This window comes from Phoxinus phoxinus (genome assembly GCF_949152265.1).
Source record: "Phoxinus phoxinus genome assembly, chromosome: 7".
NCBI classification, from domain to species: Eukaryota; Metazoa; Chordata; class Actinopteri; order Cypriniformes; family Leuciscidae; genus Phoxinus; species Phoxinus phoxinus.
In genome coordinates, this window is record NC_136882.1 from 152,177 (window position 1) to 176,194 (window position 24,018).

General features: G+C 40.2%; 1 protein-coding gene across 3 annotated transcripts in view; it reads right to left on the minus strand.

The window, feature by feature from the left end:
• Positions 1-24,018, minus strand: part of LOC307001466 (mitogen-activated protein kinase kinase kinase kinase 4-like) — a 147,071-nt gene that overhangs the window by 91,980 nt on the left and 31,073 nt on the right. For all 3 annotated transcript variants that reach the window (XR_013798245.1, XM_079617973.1, XM_079617972.1), the window contains exons 3-5: positions 11,669-11,725; positions 10,227-10,352; positions 509-619 (exon numbers count right to left, since the gene is read on the minus strand). Coding sequence is in view for 2 of the 3 variants with exons in the window: in XM_079617973.1 (XP_079474099.1) it covers positions 509-619; positions 10,227-10,352; positions 11,669-11,725 (294 nt within the window). In the remaining variant the exon portion in view is untranslated. The remainder of the gene's footprint in view (positions 1-508; positions 620-10,226; positions 10,353-11,668; positions 11,726-24,018) is intronic.

The following is a 24,018-nucleotide window of genomic DNA, read 5'->3' on the forward strand; positions in this document are numbered from 1 at the left end:
AGGAGAGGAGGAGAGAGGACAGGAGGAGAGAGGACAGGAGGAGATGAGAGAGGGATAGGAGAGGAGAGGAGGAGAGGAGATGAGGAGAGAGGAGAGGAGGAGATGAGAGAGGAGAGAGGAGAGGAGAGGAGGAGAGAGGAGGAGAGGAGAGGAGGAGAGAGGAAGAGAGGAGGAGAGAAGAGGAGGAGGAGAGGAGAGAGGAGAGGAGGAGAGGAGGAGATGAGAGAGGGATAGGAGAGGAGAGGAGGAGAGAGGAGAGGAGGAGAGAGGAGATGAGGAGAGAGGAGAGGAGGAGAGGAGATGAGGAGAGAGGAGGAGAGGAGGAGAGGAGAGAGGAGGAGAGGAGAGAGGAGGAGAGGAGATGAGGAGAGAGGAGAGGAGAGGAGGAGATGAGAGAGGGATAGGAGAGGAGAGAAGGAGGAGAGGAGAAGAGAGATGGAAAGAACTCAATCAACGGCTCCAAACACACACATCTACTGTCATGTTAGTGTCAACATGTGCTTCATACCCTGAGAATTTCTCTGGAGATGTACGCGATCCAGTCTTCTTTCAGTGTGTTTCCTTTCGTGTTTTTCACAAGGTCTGTTATTGAGCCGGCTCCACAAAACTCCATCACTAGCTACACAAACAACAGACACAGAATTACTGCACATACATCATTTACTGATAAAATCTCAGCAAACAGCGGCAAATTAAGAAACCTACGTTTGGCTTTTATTTGTACCGTATTTTCCGGACTATAATCCGAGGATTTGCCAGCATGCAGAATTCAGCACTGAACAAAAAGTCAGTTTTGAGCCGTGAGGGGATTCTGTCTTAAATGCTTCTGATTGGCCATTGCGTTCAAGAAATCAACACATATGTCTGTGATTGGCTACATCGCTCAACGCTGCAAACATGTTACAAATAGAAACTCTGGGCTGTAAATCGTTTCTATTTTGTTTTAGTTGTTCTTGTTGCTTTTCTGCAACAGATGAATAATAATTTATTCATTTTTATGTTTTATTCATAGATATTTCTATTTAATCGGGTTATTCTCGCGCAGTCGCACACACAGAGTGAGTGCATTACCGCTCGCGCTCGGCCATCACATCTAGTCCCGCGCCGCACGTCTCTAGATCACGGGCCGACCAGAGTATAGCGGCGGGCAGAGAATCTGAGCTCTAAACAGGACAGAGTAACGGCGGATATCGCTCATATACATGTTTTTGAGGACGTAGTTAAGGCGGCAGGTGTGTGTTGCTGAGGCGGACGCCTTAGTTCCAAAGTGCTGCGGGAAACCCTGTGTTACGCTAACACACCGGACACTATTCAGCTGTTGTTCTGTGTGCTATTGTGGAGCTGAATAACTTGCCTTTCCAGATTAAATGTCTGTTCTTGGTATTCGATTTTGTGAAATAAATTTCGAAATAAATGCGACTTATAGTCCAGTGCGACTTATGTATGTATTTTTTCCTCTTCATGATGCATTTTTTGACTGATGCGACTTATACTCCGGAGCGACTTATAGTCCAGAAAATACGGTACCCCTAGAGTAATAAAGCAGAGACTGTACATGTACTCGTCTCCAGACCTCTCGAGAACATATACACCTGGATGGATGGGTCTGGACCATATATGGATCTGGATCTGTGCAGTGAGTGAGATTAGTGGGAACTGTCAGGTTCTTTTGTCATCAGCAAAGGGAATGGGAATGAAGTCTCTAAGTTTCACTTTATCGAAGATAAATGTGGCATTTAATGTTACTATTTTTTTAAAGACTTTATTTATGATGAAGAATATCTTGAAGGAGATTTTAATTATCACTGAACCCATAGGAATCAAGTAAAAAAACAACTAAGAATACATTAAAATCCAACTGGCATTTTACTGGATAAACTAAACGTGATTTATTTACAATTGGTTCCGAATAATGACAGATTTAACCCTGTTCGTGTGTAGGTCAAAAATGACCTAAATGTTTTATTTAAATGAAATGATTGTAATATTCTAGTTCGGTAATGTTTTTAGCGGCCAAGCCCTGAAGGTCCTGTAGTCCCTATTGGAATTGTTAATTCTTCTTTTTTCCCAAATGGGAGTCTATGGCAGCCCTATGAACGGAGCATGAGAAAAATATGAAAATTTGGCAAACTTGTACTGATGGTAATGAATAGATTTCTGACCAACTTTGGGGTCCCTAGGACCAACTCTATAGTGCCACCACCAGTTCAAAAATTCACATTTGAAACGATTGTAACTTTTTAACTATTTGATCTAGAAAAATGAATCTTAGAACACCTGATTACTCTCTTTATGCAGATCACATTCAACATCTTACTTTAAGACTCCGCCCATTACAGTAGTGGCCATTTTCAAAAGTACAGTATTCAGTTTTCACTACTCCTTCAAATTCTGTCCAATTCTAATGAAAATTGGCTCAGATGATATTTAGACCGAGCCACACAGAAAATACTTCTTTGTTCAAAAGTTAGGATGTCGTGAACTTAACGAGGTCAACCCGAAATTGGTTCAGAGGCTGTATATCGGCCAAACTTTGATCAATGGAGTGAAAATTAGTAGGCTTCATTGAAACCATGACCTCAGGGTACAGACCGCAAGAGGTACAGTGACCAGAAATGGCGCAAGAGTTGCTTCCGTTTCAGATATTGTGCCTTTCTAAGAATGATCTCATCTGAATATAAAATGCAGTGTATTTATGTACAAAATCTTCATTTTGCGTGGATTCTTCCCACTTGAACTATGGAACTTCGGCATCTGTGTGAACACGCGTCTTCCCATAGAACAAGATGAGTGACAAGCACCTGACCCAGAGATTGTGGGTCTGATTCCTGTGTGGTACAACCTTATAAAATTGTGTCCAATGTTTTTACATTGTGATTACTTGTGTGTGAACAATATGTGAGCAAGTGTGTTCTAATCTTTCTTCCTCTTGTATGTTTTTTGTTTATTCGGTGTTCATTCTCATCTGAACTTCTGTTTGTTGTGAATTCACTCTCACTTGTAGTTCTGAACCTTGCTTAATTGATTTTTTGATAGCTTTCATCTTTGAGCTTTCAGTCATTTGTTTGTGCACACTACCAAACGTTTCCACTAGGTGAAATTCAACTACCAATGCACGCATTTTTTATTGTGAACATTACAACAATTTTTTACAATTTTTTTCAGGAACATTTTCAAATCGTCCATGAATTATTCTTTTTTTGGTGTTCACACAGCAAGTGCCAAAATCTTTAACAAGTCCTGTACCATTCCGATGAAGTAAAAAAATCAACAACAAAAAAAAACTATTTTTTTGGCCGAAATTGACCAAACAGCACCAGAGGGTTAATTAAACCATAATCATTCCTCCAGGATTTCTTCTTTTCTAAAAATGCAGCTTGCAATACAGAGCCTTTTTTGACACTTTTTTATCTTCCTTGGATTACAGTAGAGGAATAAAGCGCTTTAAGTCCAGGGAACTGGTTGAAGACTTTAAGGAAAACTCCTCTCTGTCTGTCGTCACATGCTGTTATCATCAGTCTACAGGCTGGAATGTCATGTATTTCTAGCATTTATGTCTGGGCTGGAGGCAGAATGTGTTTTCCTCCATGTTTAGTCAGATTTACACGTTGCACTTGACATCTTTTTTGTTGGAAATAATAGAATAAATGCAGCATCTTGGTGCAATAAAATGTTCACCCTGGTTCTCGGATCAGCAGGTCTGGAGGGGTCTAGTCTCGGTCTCAGATGGTCTGTTCTGGACTAAGGTTTGTATAAGGTTTGGGTCAATAGTCCAATCACACAAATACTGGATTTGGATCTTGATGTCAAACAGAGCTAAAATTCCATGTGGTATATTTGTAATATCTGTAGGGTAACAAGTGAACCATTAAAACAAGAGTCACCAATAGAATGAAAGTAGATTTGGGGAGGTTTTCACATTTCACAATTTAGTCTTTTTTTTAAAGATAATTAAAGGTGTATTCACACCTGTCTTGTTTGGTTTGATTGAATCAAACTCAAGTTTGTTCCCCCCTTGGTGCGGAACTTTTGGGCAGGTGTGTATTACAGGAATACAGGTGTGTATACAGGTGTGTATTGCAGGTGTGTATTACAGGTGTGATACAGGTGTGTATTACAGGAATACAGGTGTGATACAGGTGTGTATTATAGGAATACAGGTGTGTATACAGGTGTGTATTGCAGGTGTGTATTACAGGAATACAGGTGTGTATACAGGTGTGTATTGCAGGTGTGTATTACAGTAATACAGGTGTGATACAGGTGTGTATTACAGGAATACAGGTGTGATACAGGTGTGTATTACAGGAATACAGGTGTGATACAGGTGTGTATTATAGGAATACAGGTGTGTATACAGGTGTGTATTGCAGGTGTGTATTACAGGAATACAGGTGTGTATACAGGTGTGTATTGCAGGTGTGTATTACAGTAATACAGGTGTGTATTGCAGGTGTGTATTACAAGAATACAGGTGTGTATACAGGTGTGTATTGCAGGTGTGTATTACAGGAATACAGGTGCGTATACAGGTGTGTATTACAGGAATACAGGTGTGTATTACAGGAATACAGGTGTGTATTACAGGAATACAGGTGTGTATTACAGGAATACAGGTGTGAATACAGGTGTGTATTACAGGAATACAGGTGTGAATACAGGTGTGTATTACAGGAATATAGGCAGGGGTGCACATAACTGGTACGCAGGTACGCATGCGCGACAAAAATCAGGAATGCGTAATGCCACTTGTGTTACTACGTGCCTTTGCGTACTTTAAGGGTAGCTGTCGCCAAAATGCAACATAGGCAGTGTTCATTTAATTTTTTCACGTTTTAAATGACGACCACGTCAACGAATAAAAACTAGACAGAAATTAGGGAGGGACGATTGGGGAAGAGATCCAGTCAGAACTGATTTGCGTTTGTGGAAGATGCGCACATTTGAATTGTAACGTGCTGATCTACCCGGCGCACACGAGTTGGCATGCGCTTGATGCATGTCTCAAATCGTTAAAAAACGTCTGGGATAAAGAGAAGAGCAGACATGGATAGATCTGAATAAGAGAGACGACGCGAAAGAGAGCTTTATTCGGTATGCTTTTCTTTGCGAACACACACACACACGCGACCCGAAGCGTGCAGTCCTGCACATAGACAGCGCGCAAGGACTGAATTGAGCTCTCTTTCGCATCTGAATGGACAAATACACACAACATTATGTCTAAATGTCAGTTTTGGAGAGCATTCACGTAAACACAGTCGGTTATGTCTTTACAGAACGTACAGTGCATCAGTGCAATTGGATCTGCATTCTGCACACTCGGTCTTAAAGTGACAGTGCGTAATAAACCTAATGCCTTCTGTACACTTAATATTGATCAAATAACAAAATAAAAAGAGAAAATTCACTGCTGTTTAATATCTTTAATAAGGATTCATTATATTTAATTTATACAAATAAATATATCTGAACAATCAAATAATACTTTAAATAAATCTTTTCCAAAGGTGTTTTCTATCATTTTAGGTAGTTTTTTCCCCCCACGCTGATGTAAATTTAAGTGTTAGTTTTTTTAATTAGTTTGGTTTTAGTTAGTTGTTTTATGCTATAAAAACGGGAATGTGACGTCATGATTGACAGCTGTGGCTACGCTACATTATGGGGTGAGTACCAAACACCATCTCCTGGTACTCACCTGAGTAACTCACTGAAAAAGTTATGTGCACCCCTGAATAGAGGAGTGTATTACAGGAATACAGGTGTGTATTACAGGAATACAGGAGTGTATTACAGGAATACAGGTGTGTATTACAGGAATATAGGTGTGTATTACAGGAATACAGGTGTGTATTACAGGAATACAGGTGTGTATTACAGGAATACAGGTGTGTATTACATGAATATAGGTGTGTATTACAGGAATACAGGTGTGTATTACAGGAATATAGGTGTGTATTACAGGAATACATGTGTGAATACAGGTGTGTATTACAGGAATACAGGTGTGTATACAGGTGTGTATTACAGGAATACAGGTGTGAATACAGGTGTGTATTACAGGAATATAGGTGTGTATTACAGGAATACAGGTGTGAATATAGGTGTGTATTACAGGAATACAGGTGTGTATTACAGGAATACAGGTGTGTATACAGGTGTGTATTACAGGAATACAGGTGTGTATACAGGTGTGTATTACAGGAATACAGGTGTGTATACAGGTGTGTATTACAGGAATACAGGTGTGTATTACAGGAATATAGGTGTGTATTACAGGAATACAGGTGTGAATATAGGTGTGTATTACAGGAATATAGGTGTGTATTACAGGAATACAGGTGTGAATACAGGTGTGTATTACAGGAATACAGGTGTGAATACAGGTGTGTATTACAGGAATATAGGTGTGTATTACAGGAATACAGGTGTGAATATAGGTGTGTATTACAGGAATACAGGTGTGTATTACAGGAATACAGGTGTGTATACAGGTGTGTATTACAGGAATACAGGTGTGTATTACAGGAATACAGGTGTGTATTACAGGAATATAGGTGTGTATTACAGGAATACAGGTGTGAATACAGGTGTGTATTACAGGAATATAGGTGTGTATTACAGGAATACAGGTGTGTATTACAGGAATACAGGTGTGAATACAGGTGTGTATTACAGGAATACAGGTGTGAATACAGGTGTGTATTACAGGAATACAGGTGTGTATACAGGTGTGTATTACAGGAATACAGGTGTGAATACAGGTGTGTATTACAGGAATACAGGTGTGAATACAGGTGTGTATTACAGGAATATAGGTGTGTATTACAGGAATACAGGTGTGAATATAGGTGTGTATTACAGGAATACAGGTGTGTATTACAGGAATACAGGTGTGTATACAGGTGTGTATTACAGGAATACAGGTGTGTATTACAGGAATACAGGTGTGTATTACAGGAATATAGGTGTGTATTACAGGAATACAGGTGTGAATACAGGTGTGTATTACAGGAATATAGGTGTGTATTACAGGAATACAGGTGTGTATTACAGGAATACAGGTGTGAATACAGGTGTGTATTACAGGAATACAGGTGTGAATACAGGTGTGTATTACAGGAATACAGGTGTGAATACAGGTGTGTATTACAGGAATACAGGTGTGAATACAGGTGTGTATTACAGGAATACAGGTGTGAATACAGGTGTGTATTACAGGAATACAGGTGTGAATACAGGTGTGTATTACAGGAATACAGGTGTGAATATAGGTGTGTATTACAGGAATACAGGTGTGAATACAGGTGTGTATTACAGGAATACAGGTGTGTATACAGGTGTGTATTACAGGAATACAGGTGTGTATTACAGGAATATAGGTGTGTATTACAGGAATACAGGTGTGAATATAGGTGTGTATTACAGGAATATAGGTGTGTATTACAGGAATATAGGTGTGTATTACAGGAATACAGGTGTGAATACAGGTGTGTATTACAGGAATACAGGTGTGAATACAGGTGTGTATTACAGGAATACAGGTGTGTATTACAGGAATACAGGTGTGAATACAGGTGTGTATTACAGGAATACAGGTGTGTATTACAGGAATACAGGTGTGTATTACAGGAATACAGGTGTGTATTACAGGAATACAGGTGTGAATACAGGTGTGTATTACAGGAATACAGGTGTGAATACAGGTGTGTATTACAGGAATATAGGTGTGTATTACAGGAATACAGGAGTGTATTACAGGAATACAGGTGTGAATACAGGTGTGTATTACAGGAATACAGGTGTGTATACAGGTGTGTATTACAGGAATACAGGTGTGTATACAGGTGTGTATTACATGAATACAGGTGTGAATACAGGTGTGTATTACAGGAATACAGGTGTGTATACGGGTGTGTATTACAGGAATACAGGTGTGTATTACAGGAATACAGGTGTGAATACAGGTGTGAATACAGGTGTGAATACAGGTGTGTATTACAGGAATACAGGTGTGTATACGGGTGTGTATTACAGGAATACAGGTGTGTATTACAGGAATACAGGTGTGAATACAGGTGTGTATTACAGGAATACAGGTGTGTATTACAGGAATACAGGTGTGTATTACAGGAATACAGGTGTGAATACAGGTGTGTATTACAGGAATACAGGTGTGTATTACAGGAATACAGGTGTGTATTACAGGAATACAGGTGTGTATTACAGGAATACAGGTGTGTATTACAGGAATACAGGTGTGTATTACAGGAATACAGGTGTGAATACAGGTGTGTATTACAGGAATACAGGTGTGAATACAGGTGTGAATACAGGTGTGTATACAGGTGTGTATTACAGGAATACAGGAGTGTATTACAGGAATACAGGTGTGAATACAGGTGTGTATTACAGGAATACAGGTGTGTATACAGGTGTGTATTACAGGAATACAGGTGTGTATACAGGTGTGTATTACATGAATAGAGGTGTGAATACAGGTGTGTATTACAGGAATACAGGTGTGTATACAGGTGTGTATTACAGGAATACAGGTGTGAATACAGGTGTGTATTACAGGAATACAGGTGTGTATACAGGTGTGTATTACAGGAATACAGGTGTGTATACAGGTGTGTATTACAGGAATACAGGTGTGAATACAGGTGTGTATTACAGGAATACAGGTGTGAATACAGGTGTGTATTACAGGAATACAGGTGTGTATTACAGGAATACAGGTGTGTATTACAGGAATACAGGTGTGATACAGGTGTGTATTACAGGAATACAGGTGTGATACAGGTGTGTATTACAGGAATACAGGTGTGAATACAGGTGTGTATTACAGGAATACAGGTGTGAATACAGGTGTGTATTACAGGAATACAGGTGTGTATTACAGGAATACAGGTGTGTATTACAGGAATACAGGTGTGATACAGGTGTGTATTACAGGAATACAGGTGTGAATACAGGTGTGTATTACAGGAATACAGGTGTGTATTACAGGAATACAGGTGTGTATTACAGGAATACAGGTGTGATACAGGTGTGTATTACAGGAATACAGGTGTGTATTACAGGAATACAGGAGTGTATTACAGGAATACAGGTGTGATACAGGTGTGTATTACAGGAATACAGGTGTGTATTACAGGAATACAGGTGTGATACAGTGATAGCATTCAGGTGTGGACCAAACACCCGTACCGAGACCCAGTTGAAGAGGTGTTCTCGGCCCGGTTCCAAACCAACTCTGGTACGGTTCGTTTAGGGTGAAATTCTGTCCAATGAATGGATGACTTTAGCACACGTGTGGTTTTATTTACACAGTTTGGTTCACTTGCAAAAAGGGCAGTGTGAAAGCGAACCACACCAAACACACAAAAAAAATCAACATTGTATTTGGTCCGGACCAAAGCAAGTGGACTTTCTTGCTGTGAATACACCCTTAAATTGTTCATAGCCTAAACAATGTTTACCTTCTACATTTTTACCATCTGATAAATTGTTGTATTTTGTTTGTAAGGTTTGCTGGAAATCCGTTTTTTAAGTGCACTTATTCTTGTTGACGTTTTCAGTGTGAACACTAGTCACTAATTTAATTTATTATGCATTTTAATAAAGTTAATCATGTTTGCTGTGAGACTGAAAGTAGTATCAAAACTCAGAGAAGGGCAGTGTTGTTGCGATGAATCTGAACGAGTTTCACATCAACAGCTGTAGATGCAAACCCATAGTTTCCAGTCAAATACAGACACTGGGTTCACAGACAGGGCTTAGATTAGTTTGTAAACTAGTTTGACCAACAGCAGTAAACCTAGTAATCAGTCTTACTTTCCCTATTCCTATTAGACCAGTCTACTGTTTTATGTGACAGAGTTCAAAGAGTAAGTCAAGTCATGATGAAAAAAATGTAGATGACTAACTTTCAAGACTAGTCTAAGCAGTTTATGCAAATGACCAAAGGATTATGTCTTAGTTAATTTGGACATTTAGGTATCTTTTATAAATGTGTCTAAGAAAAAAACATTACTCGTGTGTACCTTGAGACAAAACAATGGTACCGATATATTTTAAGATATGCTTTCAGTTAAAACTTGCTTTCACTCAAACATGAAATTTAGTCTGGGACTAGACTTAAGCCATGAGATTCCTGGGAAAGTGAGCGTGTGTGTGTGTGTGTGTGTGTGTGTGTGTGTGTGTGTGTGTGCATCACTAACCCACAGCTGGTCGTCGTGTCCTGGAGGACTCTTCTTAATGAACGCGCCGTAATACGTGGCAATGTTTCTGTGATGAGAGTATTTCTTCAGCATGTTAATCTCCAGCTTAATCTCCTCTTCTTCATCCTGAACACACACATGGGAAGTTTCATAAATACAGTTGTGTAGTATTTGAGGTCAGTGTCTATATGGATTTTAAATGACAATCGATAAAACTTTGGTGTGATTTAAATAAATCCTTACCTTCTATAATGAAAAAAATATAGAGAGATTTTCTCTATAGTAAATAACCATAACTGAGCAAAACAAATAAAAAACACAGATCATGAGACATTTCTATATTCTGAAGGCAGTCAGTCACTGCGAGTAAATGAGGACAGAAAGCTGAGTGTGTGTATGTGTGTGGGTGTGTGTGTGTGTATGTGTGTGTGTGTGTGTGTGTGTGTGTGTGTGTGTGTCGTGATGAGCGATAACGGAGCCTTACAGACGTCAGCATACGCCACTGTTATAATGACAAACATCACGAGCACAAATCTCTGAATAATCCTACATGAATAATGAATAATATTAATCAAATGTATGCTAGAAATTGTGTAATTGAATGATTTGTCCATATAATGATTTAGTCTGTTTACAGACCAAATCCTTCTAAACTTTTGACAACATTTAATCCAGGAGTAAAAAGATTTATTTTTGACACTTGGCAAATAACACTTGTATAACTATTATAATAGTTACATTATGCTTATCACAAAATGTAACTGGAAAGACAGTAAAAACTAGCAAAATAACAAAGTATTACTGCATTGTCATCTTGCACCAAATAGAAATATGGTAGGTTGGTTTCTCTTCTCAAACTAGAGATGAAAAACTGCTTGGCTTCTTAGAAAGCAAAATAATCTGAGCTCGATTAAAGGACCAAAAGCTACGCTAGCTCTACCATTCCTCTTTCTATTGGACTGTATAATGAAAAGACGGCAGGCACTTGGGATGTGTTGTTATTGTACTCCCGAGGATGTTTGGTATATCTGGATTGTGTATATCTGTTTTATGGGTAATTTTACTTTCTGATGTACTTAATGCATTAATTCAATCGCACTATTGCTAAGCAAAAAACTAAATAAACTTCAACTCTGCATATCAAACCAGGCTGATTCCTTTCTTGTGGTCTAATATATTGTGTTCAAACTGAAAAAAATCCACACGCAGGCAGAAATGTGTCTTAAATACATGACAAACCTCCCTAAATCATGACTACACATCAAGGAAGTGTTTTCATTAGCTTAAAACTAGACAAAATGTGTTTTAAATATGTTTTTAAGTATTTCTATATAATCTGTAGAATTACTTTTGGTCTAAACTCCGTGACTGTCTTGGTATTTTTCACATTATTGTTTTAAATTCTGAACTTGAGCACATTGAAGTTATGTCAGTGCACTTACTTCAGTCACGTCCATGACTTTGATGGCTGCCAGCTGTCCAGTTTTGACATGTCGACCCTGAACAGAAACACAGAGGAAATTAATTAGAAGATGCAACGATTGCCAAAGAAACAAAACAATGAGGTGTGCATGTTCATGCACTTTAATAGCGCTGTAAGCTACGAAATTTGAGCCACTTCACGTGAAATGATTCTGGTTCCACTAAACTCACTGTAAATGGAAGACTACTGACTGTGCCTGTGTCCACTTCCTCCTAAACGAACACTAGTCTTCCCTAAGCACTTCCCTCGGAGGAAACACCGTTCCACTCAGTCAAGTGGACAAGAGAAGTTTAGAAAGACAGACCCTCGGCTTTAGGAAACTTCATAACCGAAATGCAACGGGATTGTGATGTCACAGCAGAATGCAGACAACTCGAATGTACAAGAGAAGCGTTATATTGCAGAAGGAACTGGATGAATATTTGCAAATGCATAATTTTCCTATTACCACTGTAAAGCTGCTTTGAAACAATCTGTAATCAACTTGAAGATTACAGGCAAATGTGTTGAAGCCAGTCTTTCATCTGAGTCAGTTCTAAAGTATATCAGAGTCACTAACTCCTCTATGGTTGGAGCTGAAGTCAAGAGTCACTAACTCCTTTGTGGTTGGAGCTGAAGTCTATCAGAGTCACTAACTCCTCTCTGGTAGGAGCTGAAGTCAAGAGTTACTAACTCCTCTCCAGTTGGAGCTGAAGTCTATCAGAGTCACAAACTCCTCTCTGGTAGGAGCTGAAGTCTATCAGAGTCACAAACTCCTCTCTGGTTGGAGCTGAAGTCTATCAGAGTCACAAACTCCTCTCTGGTTGAAACTGAAGTCTATCAGAGTCACTAACTCCTCTCTGGTTGGAGCTGAAGTCAAGAGTCACTAACTCCTCTCTGGTTGGAGCTGAAGTCAAGAGTTACTAACTCCTCTCTGGTAGGAGCTGAAGTCAAGAGTTACTAACTCCTCTCTGGTTGGAGCTGAAGTCAAGAGTCACTAACTCCTCTCTGGTTGGAGCTGAAGTCAAGAGTTACTAACTCCTCTCCAGTTGGAGCTGAAGTCTATCAGAGTCACAAACTCCTCTCTGGTAGGAGCTGAAGTCTATCAGAGTCACAAACTCCTCTCTGGTTGGAGCTGAAGTCTATCAGAGTCACAAACTCCTCTCTGGTTGAAACTGAAGTCTATCAGAGTCACTAACTCCTCTCTGGTTGGAGCTGAAGTCAAGAGTCACTAACTCCTCTCTGGTTGGAGCTGAAGTCAAGAGTCACTAACTCCTCTCTGGTTGGAGCTGAAGTCAAGAGTTACTAACTCCTCTCTGGTAGGAGCTGAAGTCTATCATAGTCACTAACTCCTCTCTGGTTGGAGCTGAAGTCTATCAGAGTCACTAACTCCTCTCTGGTAGGAGCTGAAGTCTATCAGAGTCACTAACTCCTCTCTGGTAGGAGCTGAAGTCTATCAGAGTCACTAACTCCTCTCTGGTAGGAGCTGAAGTCAAGAGTCACTAACTCCTCTCTGGTTGGAGCTGAAGCCTATCAGAGTCACTAACTCCTCTCTGGTAGGAGCTGAAGTCTATCAGAGTCACTAACTCCTCTCTGGTTGGAGCTGAAGTCAAGAGTCACTAACTCCTCTCTGGTTGAAACTGAAGTCTATCAGAGTCACTAACTCCTCTCTGGTTGGAGCTGAAGTCTATCAGAGTCACTAACTCCTCTCTGGTTGGAGCTGAAGTCTATCAGAGTCACTAACTCCTCTCCAGTTGGAGCTGAAGTCTATCAGAGTCACTAACTCCTCTCCAGTTGGAGCTGAAGTCTATCAGAGTCACTAACTCCTCTCCAGTTGGAGCTGAAGTCTATCAGAGTCACTAACTCCTCTCTGGTTGGAGCTGAAGTCTATCAGAGTCACTAACTCCTCTCCAGTTGGAGCTGAAGTCTATCAGAGTCACTAACTCCTCTCCAGTTGGAGCTGAAGTCTATCAGAGTCACTAACTCCTCTCTGGTAGGAGCTGAAGTCAAGAGTCACTAACTCCTCTGTGGTTGGAGCTGAAGTCTATCAGAGTCACTAACTCCTCTCTGGTTGGAGCTGAAGTCAAGAGTCACTAACTCCTCTCTGGTAGGAGCTGAAGTCAAGAGTCACTAACTCCTCTCTGGTTGGAGCTGAAGTCAAGAGTCACTAACTCCTCTCTGGTTGGAGCTGAAGTCAAGAGTTACTAACTCCTCTCTGGTAGGAGCTGAAGTCAAGAGTCACTAACTCGTCTCTGGTAGGAGCTGAAGTCTATCAGAGTCACTAACTCCTCTCTGGTTGGAGCTGAAGTCTATCAGAGTCACTAACTCCTCTCTGGTTGGAGCTGAAGTCTATCAGAGTCACTAACTCCTCTCTGGTTGGAGCTGAAGTCTATCAGAGTCACTAACTCCTCTCTGGTTGGAGCTGAAGTCTATCAGAGTCACTAACTCCTCTCTGGTAGGAGCTGAAGTCTATCAGAGTCACTAACTCCTCTGTGGTTGGAGCTGAAGTCTATCAGAGTCACTAACTCCTCTCTGGTTGAAACTGAAGTCTATCAGAGTCACTAACTCCTCTCTGGTTGGAGCTGAAGTCAAGAGTTACTAACTCTTCTCTGGTAGGAGCTGAAGTCAAGAGTCACTAACTCCTCTCTGGTTGGAGCTGAAGTCAAGAGTTACTAACTCCTCTCTGGTAGGAGCTGAAGTCAAGAGTCACTAACTCCTCTCTGGTAGGAGCTGAAGTCTATCAGAGTCACTAACTCCTCTCTGGTTGGAGCTGAAGTCTATCAGAGTCACTAACTCCTCTCTGGTTGGAGCTGAAGTCTATCAGAGTCACTAACTCCTCTCTGGTTGGAGCTGAAGTCTATCAGAGTCACTAACTCCTCTCTGGTAGGAGCTGAAGTCTATCAGAGTCACTAACTCCTCTCTGGTAGGAGCTGAAGTCTATCAGAGTCACTAACTCCTCTCTGGTTGGAGCTGAAGTCAAGAGTTACTAACTCTTCTCTGGTAGGAGCTGAAGTCAAGAGTCACTAACTCCTCTCTGGTAGGAGCTGAAGTCTATCAGAGTCACTAACTCCTCTCTGGTAGGAGCTGAAGTCTATCAGAGTCACTAACTCCTCTCTGGTAGGAGCTGAAGTCAAGAGTCACTAACTCCTCTCTGGTTGGAGCTGAAGTCAAGAGTCACTAACTCGTCTCTGGTAGGAGCTGAAGTCTATCAGAGTCACTAACTCCTCTCTGGTTGGAGCTGAAGTCTATCAGAGTCACTAACTCCTCTCTGGTTGGAGCTGAAGTCTATCAGAGTCACTAACTCCTCTCTGGTTGGAGCTGAAGTCTATCAGAGTCACTAACTCCTCTCTGGTAGGAGCTGAAGTCTATCAGAGTCACTAACTCCTCTCTGGTAGGAGCTGAAGTCTATCAGAGTCACTAACTCCTCTCTGGTTGGAGCTGAAGTCAAGAGTTACTAACTCTTCTCTGGTAGGAGCTGAAGTCAAGAGTCACTAACTCCTCTCTGGTAGGAGCTGAAGTCTATCAGAGTCACTAACTCCTCTCTGGTAGGAGCTGAAGTCTATCAGAGTCACTAACTCCTCTCTGGTAGGAGCTGAAGTCTATCAGAGTCACTAACTCCTCTCTGGTTGGAGCTGAAGTCTATCAGAGTCACTAACTCCTCTCTGGTTGGAGCTGAAGTCAAGAGTCACTAACTCCTCTCTGGTTGGAGCTGAAGTCAAGAGTCACTAACTCGTCTCTGGTAGGAGCTGAAGTCTATCAGAGTCACTAACTCCTCTCTGGTTGGAGCTGAAGTCTATCAGAGTCACTAACTCCTCTCTGGTTGGAGCTGAAGTCTATCAGAGTCACTAACTCCTCTCTGGTTGGAGCTGAAGTCTATCAGAGTCACTAACTCCTCTCTGGTTGGAGCTGAAGTCTGCGGGACGGCCCGTCCAGGAGCAGGGTAGGAGACACAACTACCGCTCCAATTCATGCCAACGCCCATAATAATTCACACGTTAAACACATTAACCCCCTGGGGTCGGCAATCACGCCGGCGTGATCTGCTCGCTTTTTTTCTTATCAGTGCAAAAGAGATTCAAAATACTTTGTTGGTTTTGATCTTACATTTAAGTGTTTTACATCATTTGAACCAGTTAAGTTTCTATTTTTTTGTGTATACTCACAATAAAAACAAAGTGTTGTGTCTTTCGCCAAATAAAGAAAAATAAACATGATGCGAGTTCTGCCTTCTCTCTGTCAGGGAAGTCCATTCTGAAACGCGTCCGAAAATGAACTGTAACTCAGCGAATACTTGTCACTCAGGAACGAGACATTTGTCTTTATGAAGCTAGAATTCTCTTCTTTTAAATGAAGTAATTTATATTAAAAAAACACATATTCTTAGTTTATGTAATCCGTTTGAAACCAAGGAGAGGCGCAGTTTTTCGTTCTCTCTTCATTATTTTTAATGAGCTGATGCCGCCACGCCCCCTGGCGCTATTCACATGCTAATAGTTGAGGTGATCTATACGCATCGCACACGCCCTCCGATCAATGCCATCACGCAGTTTCTCGTCAGATTCACGGATAGTTCATCGCGTTTAGAGGATGGCACGCTTCTCCGGTAAAGTCGTCCTCCAGATGATTATGGACAGCGAGGAAGAATTCACCTTTTCCTCAGAGAAAGATCGCATCTCAGACGGAGAACGGCTGCATTTTCAAGAGCGAATTGATCCCACAGAGGATACAAGTTCGAGTAAGTTGTTTAGTGTTTATATAATTATTTTTCTGATTATATAGAACTCATGTGAATTTTCAGACTATATTTTGCTTAGTTTTGGTTAGCTTTTGACATCTTACAGGAAAGATTGCCTTACAATATCCCTAACATTCGTATATGGTCGTGTTTCAATGTGATATTACTCTCTAAACATATTTGTATTATATTTCAATCCGTTTTGATTAGCTTATGACACTGATTATCATGCTAAAAATACTGACTTTTGCGAATATCTGCTTAGGTGTAAATATGATTTCGTGCAAATATATTTCAGCCTCCGGTAAAATGTGATACTGTCTAAATACTAGACATTATATTTTTATATATAAATGTTCGGTTTTGGTTAGCCTATGACACACGCTAAAATATTGCCACAGATGATTGTGAATGCAGGTGTAAATGTTTGAAATGCTGTAAGTGCGTGCGCAGATAATGGCCATCAACAGCTCGCGGTGACGCATCTATGGCCCATAAATAGATATTTCTCCGTCCTATGGCCCATCAACAGATATATAGACTACATGCATTGTGCGTCCATACCCATTAATCGCCCATCTTTGGATAATGTATGCTAACACAGTTGTTTTTATTTTTTTAGGAATGTGTCTGCATCACGCTCTCCTTCTCCAGCACAGCAGAGGGACACGCAGGTGTCGTTCAGTTCTCAATCGAGAATGATGGTAAGTGCACAGACATAATATTTTACTGATGAAATGTAATTGTGTTTACAATATACATAATATACTCGTCATAATATACAAGTAGGGCCTACCTATTCTTGTGTGAAATTACAAAATCGGTTGTCTTTTTCTTAATCCATGGCCATGGTGATTGATAGCGATAATAATACAGTTTCTTTGATTGTGTTATCAACAGATGTGACAATGAACATGTCCAAGCACCGGTCCCGAAGAGAGCCATGGCAAACAAGCAACAGGTCCAAGTCCACCCTGTCATGGAAAACCGAGACTGATGTTGACATGGTTGCACAGACTGCGCGATTCCTGCCCGGGAAACTGGACCGCAAGTGACCTCTGTTTACTCACATTCGCCCATGAGTCTGTTTGTAACAGTATACACTACCTTTCTTTCTTTTTTTTAAAGGATGTGTTAAGTTATATTGTTAGGAAAGATTTCTATTTTGAATAAATGCTTTTCTTTTTAATCAGTGAATCCTGAAAAAATATCACAGGTTATAAAAAAATATTAAGCACCACAACGGTTTCCAACATTGATAATACCTGATTATCAGATCATGATATTAGAATGATTTCTGAAGGATCATGTGACACTGAAGACTGGAGTAAGGATGCTGAAAATTCAGCTTTGATCAAAGAAATAAATTATATTTTAAAGTATATTAAAATAAAAAATCATTATTTTAAATTGTAATAATATTTCACAATATTACTGTTGTTTCTGTATTTTTTATCAAATAAATGCAGCCATCTTCCAAAAATATTAAAAATGGTAATGTGTCCAAACGTTTGACTGGTACTATATGTTTATATATGTACGGTAGCACTGTGGTCTTGTGAGGCACAACATTTAGTTCCTCCACATAGAGGAATTACAATAAAACAGATTAAAAAACAAAACCTTTGAATCTCTTCTCATTCTCAGATTCTCCTCTCTGCCTCACAGCACCGTGATGGGGGCATTAGCCATGGATGGGGGAGTGTCTATTGTCTCCCCTCATTCATATTCATGGCCATCAACACCCCTACGCATAAAGCAGTACTGGCACAAAAACTGACTTGCAAAGTTTAAATCATTATATTGTTGTTTTGTGAAAGAGTGATCAGAATGATTTTCACATAATTTTGTAGTAAACATTCTAGCCTACAAGAATGGTAACTCAAAAGTCTTGTGCCAAACTATTCAGTATGAGTTATATGAGCTCATTGCAGTGACACATTTTTTCCCAAAACTTACTAACCACGCATAATATTTTTTTTCTATAAAATGCAAACATGTAACTTCCATTTTGCTCACATATTATTGTAGCAGAGTTTGTGCTGCAATACAGCATAATTATGTGTTGGCCAAAGGTATGTTGTAAGTAGCTGAGATAAGCACAAATGTCAGGGCATGTCAATACCTCTCAAGGGCCCCAAAAACCCCTCAGACCCCAGGGGGTTAAGCTAGCTTTAGATGGATAACTCAAATCAGAAAGACTGTGAAGGTTATGATAAAGGCGATGGACATATAACGGGAGGTTATATAGTTCTCAAGGAATTTGTTTGTACCTTCTAGATAGGGCACTGAATATGGTTGGGTGAAAGTATATTTTAAACAGCCAGCACTTATCCACACACACAATTGCTAATGCATTCAAACAAATGTAATCTTAATACAATGCTGTCTGTATCTGATGTTGAGTGAGCAGAAATTTGTAAGAAATGTAGCACCTCAAATACAAAGTAACTGACGAAAATGTACTGTTATTTACATCTTTCCAAACAAAATGTTCACTGCCAAAAGCAGCAGTGGTATTTAACTTTTAATGCTAATAACATGTAATAAGCTTGGCGTGTCGTAGAAAAAAAAAAGTGAACACTAATGTTCAATAAACCACGTTGAAACCATTCTCCTAGTATTGTTTATTTATTTTTTTCATTTAATATATATTATGAACAGAACTTTTGTGAGATTTAAAAGCATACTTAAATACTTTAGCCGCAAATTTCCTCAGGGAGTGAAGACGGAGCGGTGTTTCTGAAATCAGCGAGCGAGGAGTCCGCTCACATACTCTGGACTTGGGTTTTCTTGCTGGTGACATTAATTGCATAATGAATGCTTCTCAATTTATGCATAGATAAATGTTATACTCATACTTACATATGCATAATTCATACTCTAGGCTCGACTATTTTGCAGTTCAGTGCTGTTGAATTGACTGATGTTTTATAAGACCGACATTTGCAGATCGACTCTGCTTTCAGCATTCCTAAAACTTCAAATTGGAGATTTAACATCTCTTCTAAACAGAGATCCTTTTTTCTCTTTTGTTCTGGACAGTTTATCACAATTTCGGCTTGATAACAGACTCCCCAGTGTCTTCCGCTATGATACAGGATCCAGCTAAAGCCAAGTGGGCATCTTTTTTTCTAAAAATTCTTGAGAAAGATTACACTTGGTACTTGCTTTTTACCAAACAAAAATATCAATTTGGTAACGAATATGGCCGCTTGCTTGCACACCAACTGATTAGTCAAAATAAAGACAGTGATTGTGGGTGGTAACCTCTCAAGTGATCCTTTGATTATAAATGATATTTCAGAGATTTTTATAAATCTCTTTAAAGCTCAGAAGCGACAGACTCGAACATTGCTGTTTATCTGAATGATCTTTAATAACCTTTAATTGCAGAGGAGGGCCGTTAGCTTTACCACTTAAAAGGAACACTGGGTATTAATACTTGTATGCCTTACTATATTACGGCTTAGATTACAATTTACAAAAATATGTCTTAGTTCTAAAATTTGTAAAAAAGAAAAGAAAAAAGATGAGTGGTAGTAAGACGCCACAATGCATTATGGGTAGCGAAGTCAAATGGTTGCACCGATCTCAGCCTGTTCAATTTAAGCCAGGGCGTAAAATTAGTAATGATGAAAACATCGAAGACGTTCAGTCTCAATTAAATCCAAATGAAGCCAATTGGAGGGTTGAGGAGGCGAGAGTGGGATGGATGGTGTCTCTGTGGTGACAGCTAGCTGATGCTAACCGCTAGGGAAGTGTTTGCTGTAAGGAACTGCAATTTCTCGCTGTAGCGGTTAAAGGTACGTTTATGGATCGAACTACTGTTGTATGATTGACGTGTAAAAAATCATCTGATATGTCACCTGAATACCTTACACACAGTAAAACGTGCTAAGAAGATGCTACTGCTTTTATGCGATCACAGATATCCCGTGCTTTGCAGCACACACACACACTTTGGGCAGTCTGTCTCAATGGAAATGTGTTATGGGCTGCCCTCGTCAGTGTCCACGACAGGGAGAGTATGGCGTTATTTTCCTGTCAAATGTCGAGAGCGCATTATTGTAGCGCGAAAGTACATTAATATAATGTGCGAGCGCGAATCTCTCTGCTCGCGCACGGAATATAATGTGCGAGCGCGAATCTCTCTGCTCGCGCGCGGGAACTGGGCGCGCACTCTCAGATATACGCTGCTCTTGTAAGAATTTTCTCTGGGCTCGCTCAGAGAATATGCCTGCACTTAAAACCTGTTCAGTGCCATCGCGAATCTCTCCTCTTCGCTTGAAGTAAGCGTGTATGTGCTCAGACTGTGACCCGTGCGTTCGCGCATGCCTAAGTACTCTTCTCTTCCATTTCTTTCTCTTTGCTCTTGGCATAAACGCTGTCAAAACGGCAACAACCAATCAGAAATAGGCTTCAACGACTGACCAATGAAAACGCGACATCGTACATGGAATCTTATTGGTTGACATTGAACCGCAGTTCAATCAAGACGAGCCGAGATGGATCCGCCGAATCGACGAGTTTTATTTGTTTTGATGTTAAATATGTCAAATGTATCTTAGAAATGTCTGGGAAGAGGGCGATTGGATTATTTTACATATAAATGACCTAGACTGTCTATCTGCACAATATGTTTTGTAAAAATTGGTACTCCAGACAAAGTTATCTGAAAGGAAATGTTACAGGCCTGGATTTCCCAAAACCTTCTTTAAATTATTATACCTTAAGCTAAAGCTATATCTAACGTTAATACGTGTTTCCCGAAACGTTCTTATTTAATTATAACTTCTGTAAGTCATTCGTTAGTAAGGTTGGTCGGACCACTCTTAGCTATAGGATACCTTATCACTGTGATATATATACGAATATAATTCTGAAGCTGTAACACACCCAGTGTTCAATTAGGATTATGGCAAAGAATAAATGCAAAGATTCACTGCTAAATTCAAATGTGCTTTTGCACTGAACCAGAGACAAAGGTGCTCAACTCTTGTCATATTTCATACACATATCAAATTTTTTCTATTCTACTAGTAGTAGCTACGTGGTGGTGGGGTACTTACGTTAGTTACTTACATTCTTATATGTATATGTATAAATATATTCCTTTGTGTTCAACAGATCAAAGAAATTCATACTGGTTTGAAACTACTTGAGTGGGAGCAAATTATGACTTTACTCATTTTAATTTTGGGTTTAATTTTCATTTTTCCCTTTAAGCAACAATAAGGTATAGTTCGGGCAACACGTCTAGAAAAGGTATCTTCATATACCTTTAGAGTCTTATCTTAGATTCCCCTAAATATTTGTTCAGATTTGAATTTAGCAGTTGATCTCGCTACGTACTTAATGGTTAATAAACTGGTGTGATTGCACGAGACAATATGTTAGTTATCAGACGTAAAATATTATTTTTGCCTTTTGGAATCGGCTTTCAAATCTATTTGGCTCAAAAAACTCACTTTCAATGGGCATGGCACCTGTAGTGTGAACAATGTGGTTGACAGTCTAGGTCATTTATATGTAAAATAATTCAATCGCCCTCTTCCCAGACATTTCTAAGATACATTTGACATATTTAACATCAAAACAAATAAAACTCGTCGATTCGGCGGACCCATCTCGGCTCGTCTTGATTGAACTGCGGTTCAATGTCAACCAATAAGATTCCATGTACGATGTCGCGTTTTCATTGGTCAGTCGTTGAAGCCTATTTCTGATTGGTTGTTGCCGTTTTGACAGCGTTTATGCCAAGAGCAAAGAGAAAGAAATGGAAGAGAAGAGTACTTAGGCATGCGCGAACGCACGGGTCACAGTCTAAGCACATACACGCTTACTTTAAGCGAAGAGGAGAGATTCGCGATGGCACTGAACAGGTTTTAAGTGCAGGCATATTCTCTGAGCGAGCCCAGAGAAAATTCTTACAAGAGCAGCGTATATCTGAGAGCGCGCGCCCAGTTCCCGCGCGCGAGCAGAGAGATTCGCGCTCGGTACATTATATTCTGTGCGCGAGCAGAGAGATTCGCGCTCGCACATTATATTAATGTACTTTCGCGCTACAATAATGCGCTCTCGACATTTGACAGGAAAATAACGCCATAGGAGAGTGCTGGCCTGCCCAATCAGAAACAATATATTTTCCAAGTTGTCGAGGTAAAAATAGCCCCAGTAGCTCATCGAGTGCAACCATTCGACGTCATTGACACAGAATGCAACTTTGAGCCGGCGGGCCGCCGGACGCGGCGTCAGGAACTATCGCTTGATATCAGGTCTCGCGATGTAAATAATTGCTTTACGGCAAAAAGAAATTGCTAAAATTATGTAATTATTGCGCTCCCTCACGCGGTTCGAACCCGAATGAAGAAGACGTTGTAAAGAATGTCCTGCAAATATCTGCTTTGATGTCGTTGATCTACTAGCCTCTGGTATCTGAGAGTCGACAAAACGTTTTTCGACAGTGTTGTCTAATATCTATTCCGGAGCTGTAGGGGGAGCTCTATAGAGAAACCTGCGAGCAAAAAGCGAGATTACAGCGAAGAAATTCCCGAACCTGCATAGCCCTGCTTTAAGTTTAGAGACGTGCACCAGAAAAAAAGTTCACGGAGGCGGAAAGGCAGAAAGCACACTGTTTATTTTCTATATTTTACAAAAAGCACAATGTTTTATATCGATTGAAAGTGGACACATAAAGTAGACATTTAACAGTTTAAAACAGTTTTTTCATATTTCTTAAGTCTGTATGACCAAAAATTACGGAGTATTTTAAGTCTACTTTGCTGCTATGTAAAAAAAAAAAACAAGCAAAACGCACCGGCGCGTTTGCCGACCCCAAAAGGTTAAAAATGGTAAATGGTAAATGGACTGCATTTATATAGCGCTTTCACAGACCCAATGGCCACCAAAGCACTTTACACATTGCCTCACATTCACCCATTCACACACCGACGGCAGTGTCAGCCATGCAAGGCTCATCCAGCTCGTCAGGAACAGCTGGGGTTAGGTGTGTGAGAGAGTGTGTGTGTGTGTGTGTGTGTGTGTGTTGAGAGCAGCTGGGGTTAGGTGTGTGAGAGAGTGTGTGTGTGTGTGTGTGTGTGTGTGTTGAGAGCAGCTGGGGTTAGGTGTGTGAGAGAGTGTGTGTGTGTCGGGAGCAGCGGGGGTTCGGTGTCTTGCTCATGGACACCTCGACACTTGGTCAAGTGGAACCGGGGATTGAACCACCAAACCTTCCAGTTTGTAGACAACCTACATGAACCACTGAGCCACTGCCGCCCAGTTCAAGAGACAGATTGCTGACTTGAAAGTCCAAATTTCTTCCACTCTGCTTAAACTTATGATTTCAGCTGAATATCTCAAAGGGATTCATTCAGTTGTGTGTTTTATTGCTGTATTCTGATTCCCTGAAGCAACTGTGGGAATGGGATCTGAAGGAATCATCTGAGATCTCAGACTAAGATTTGTAATGCTATTTTTACAAAGTGTACGTCAATTTTTCTATAATTTTTTTTCACAGGATTTCCTCCAGTGAATGTTCTCTAGTTGCTCTATTCTCCGTTATAAATGTAAGAGACACAAGGGCACATTTTCAG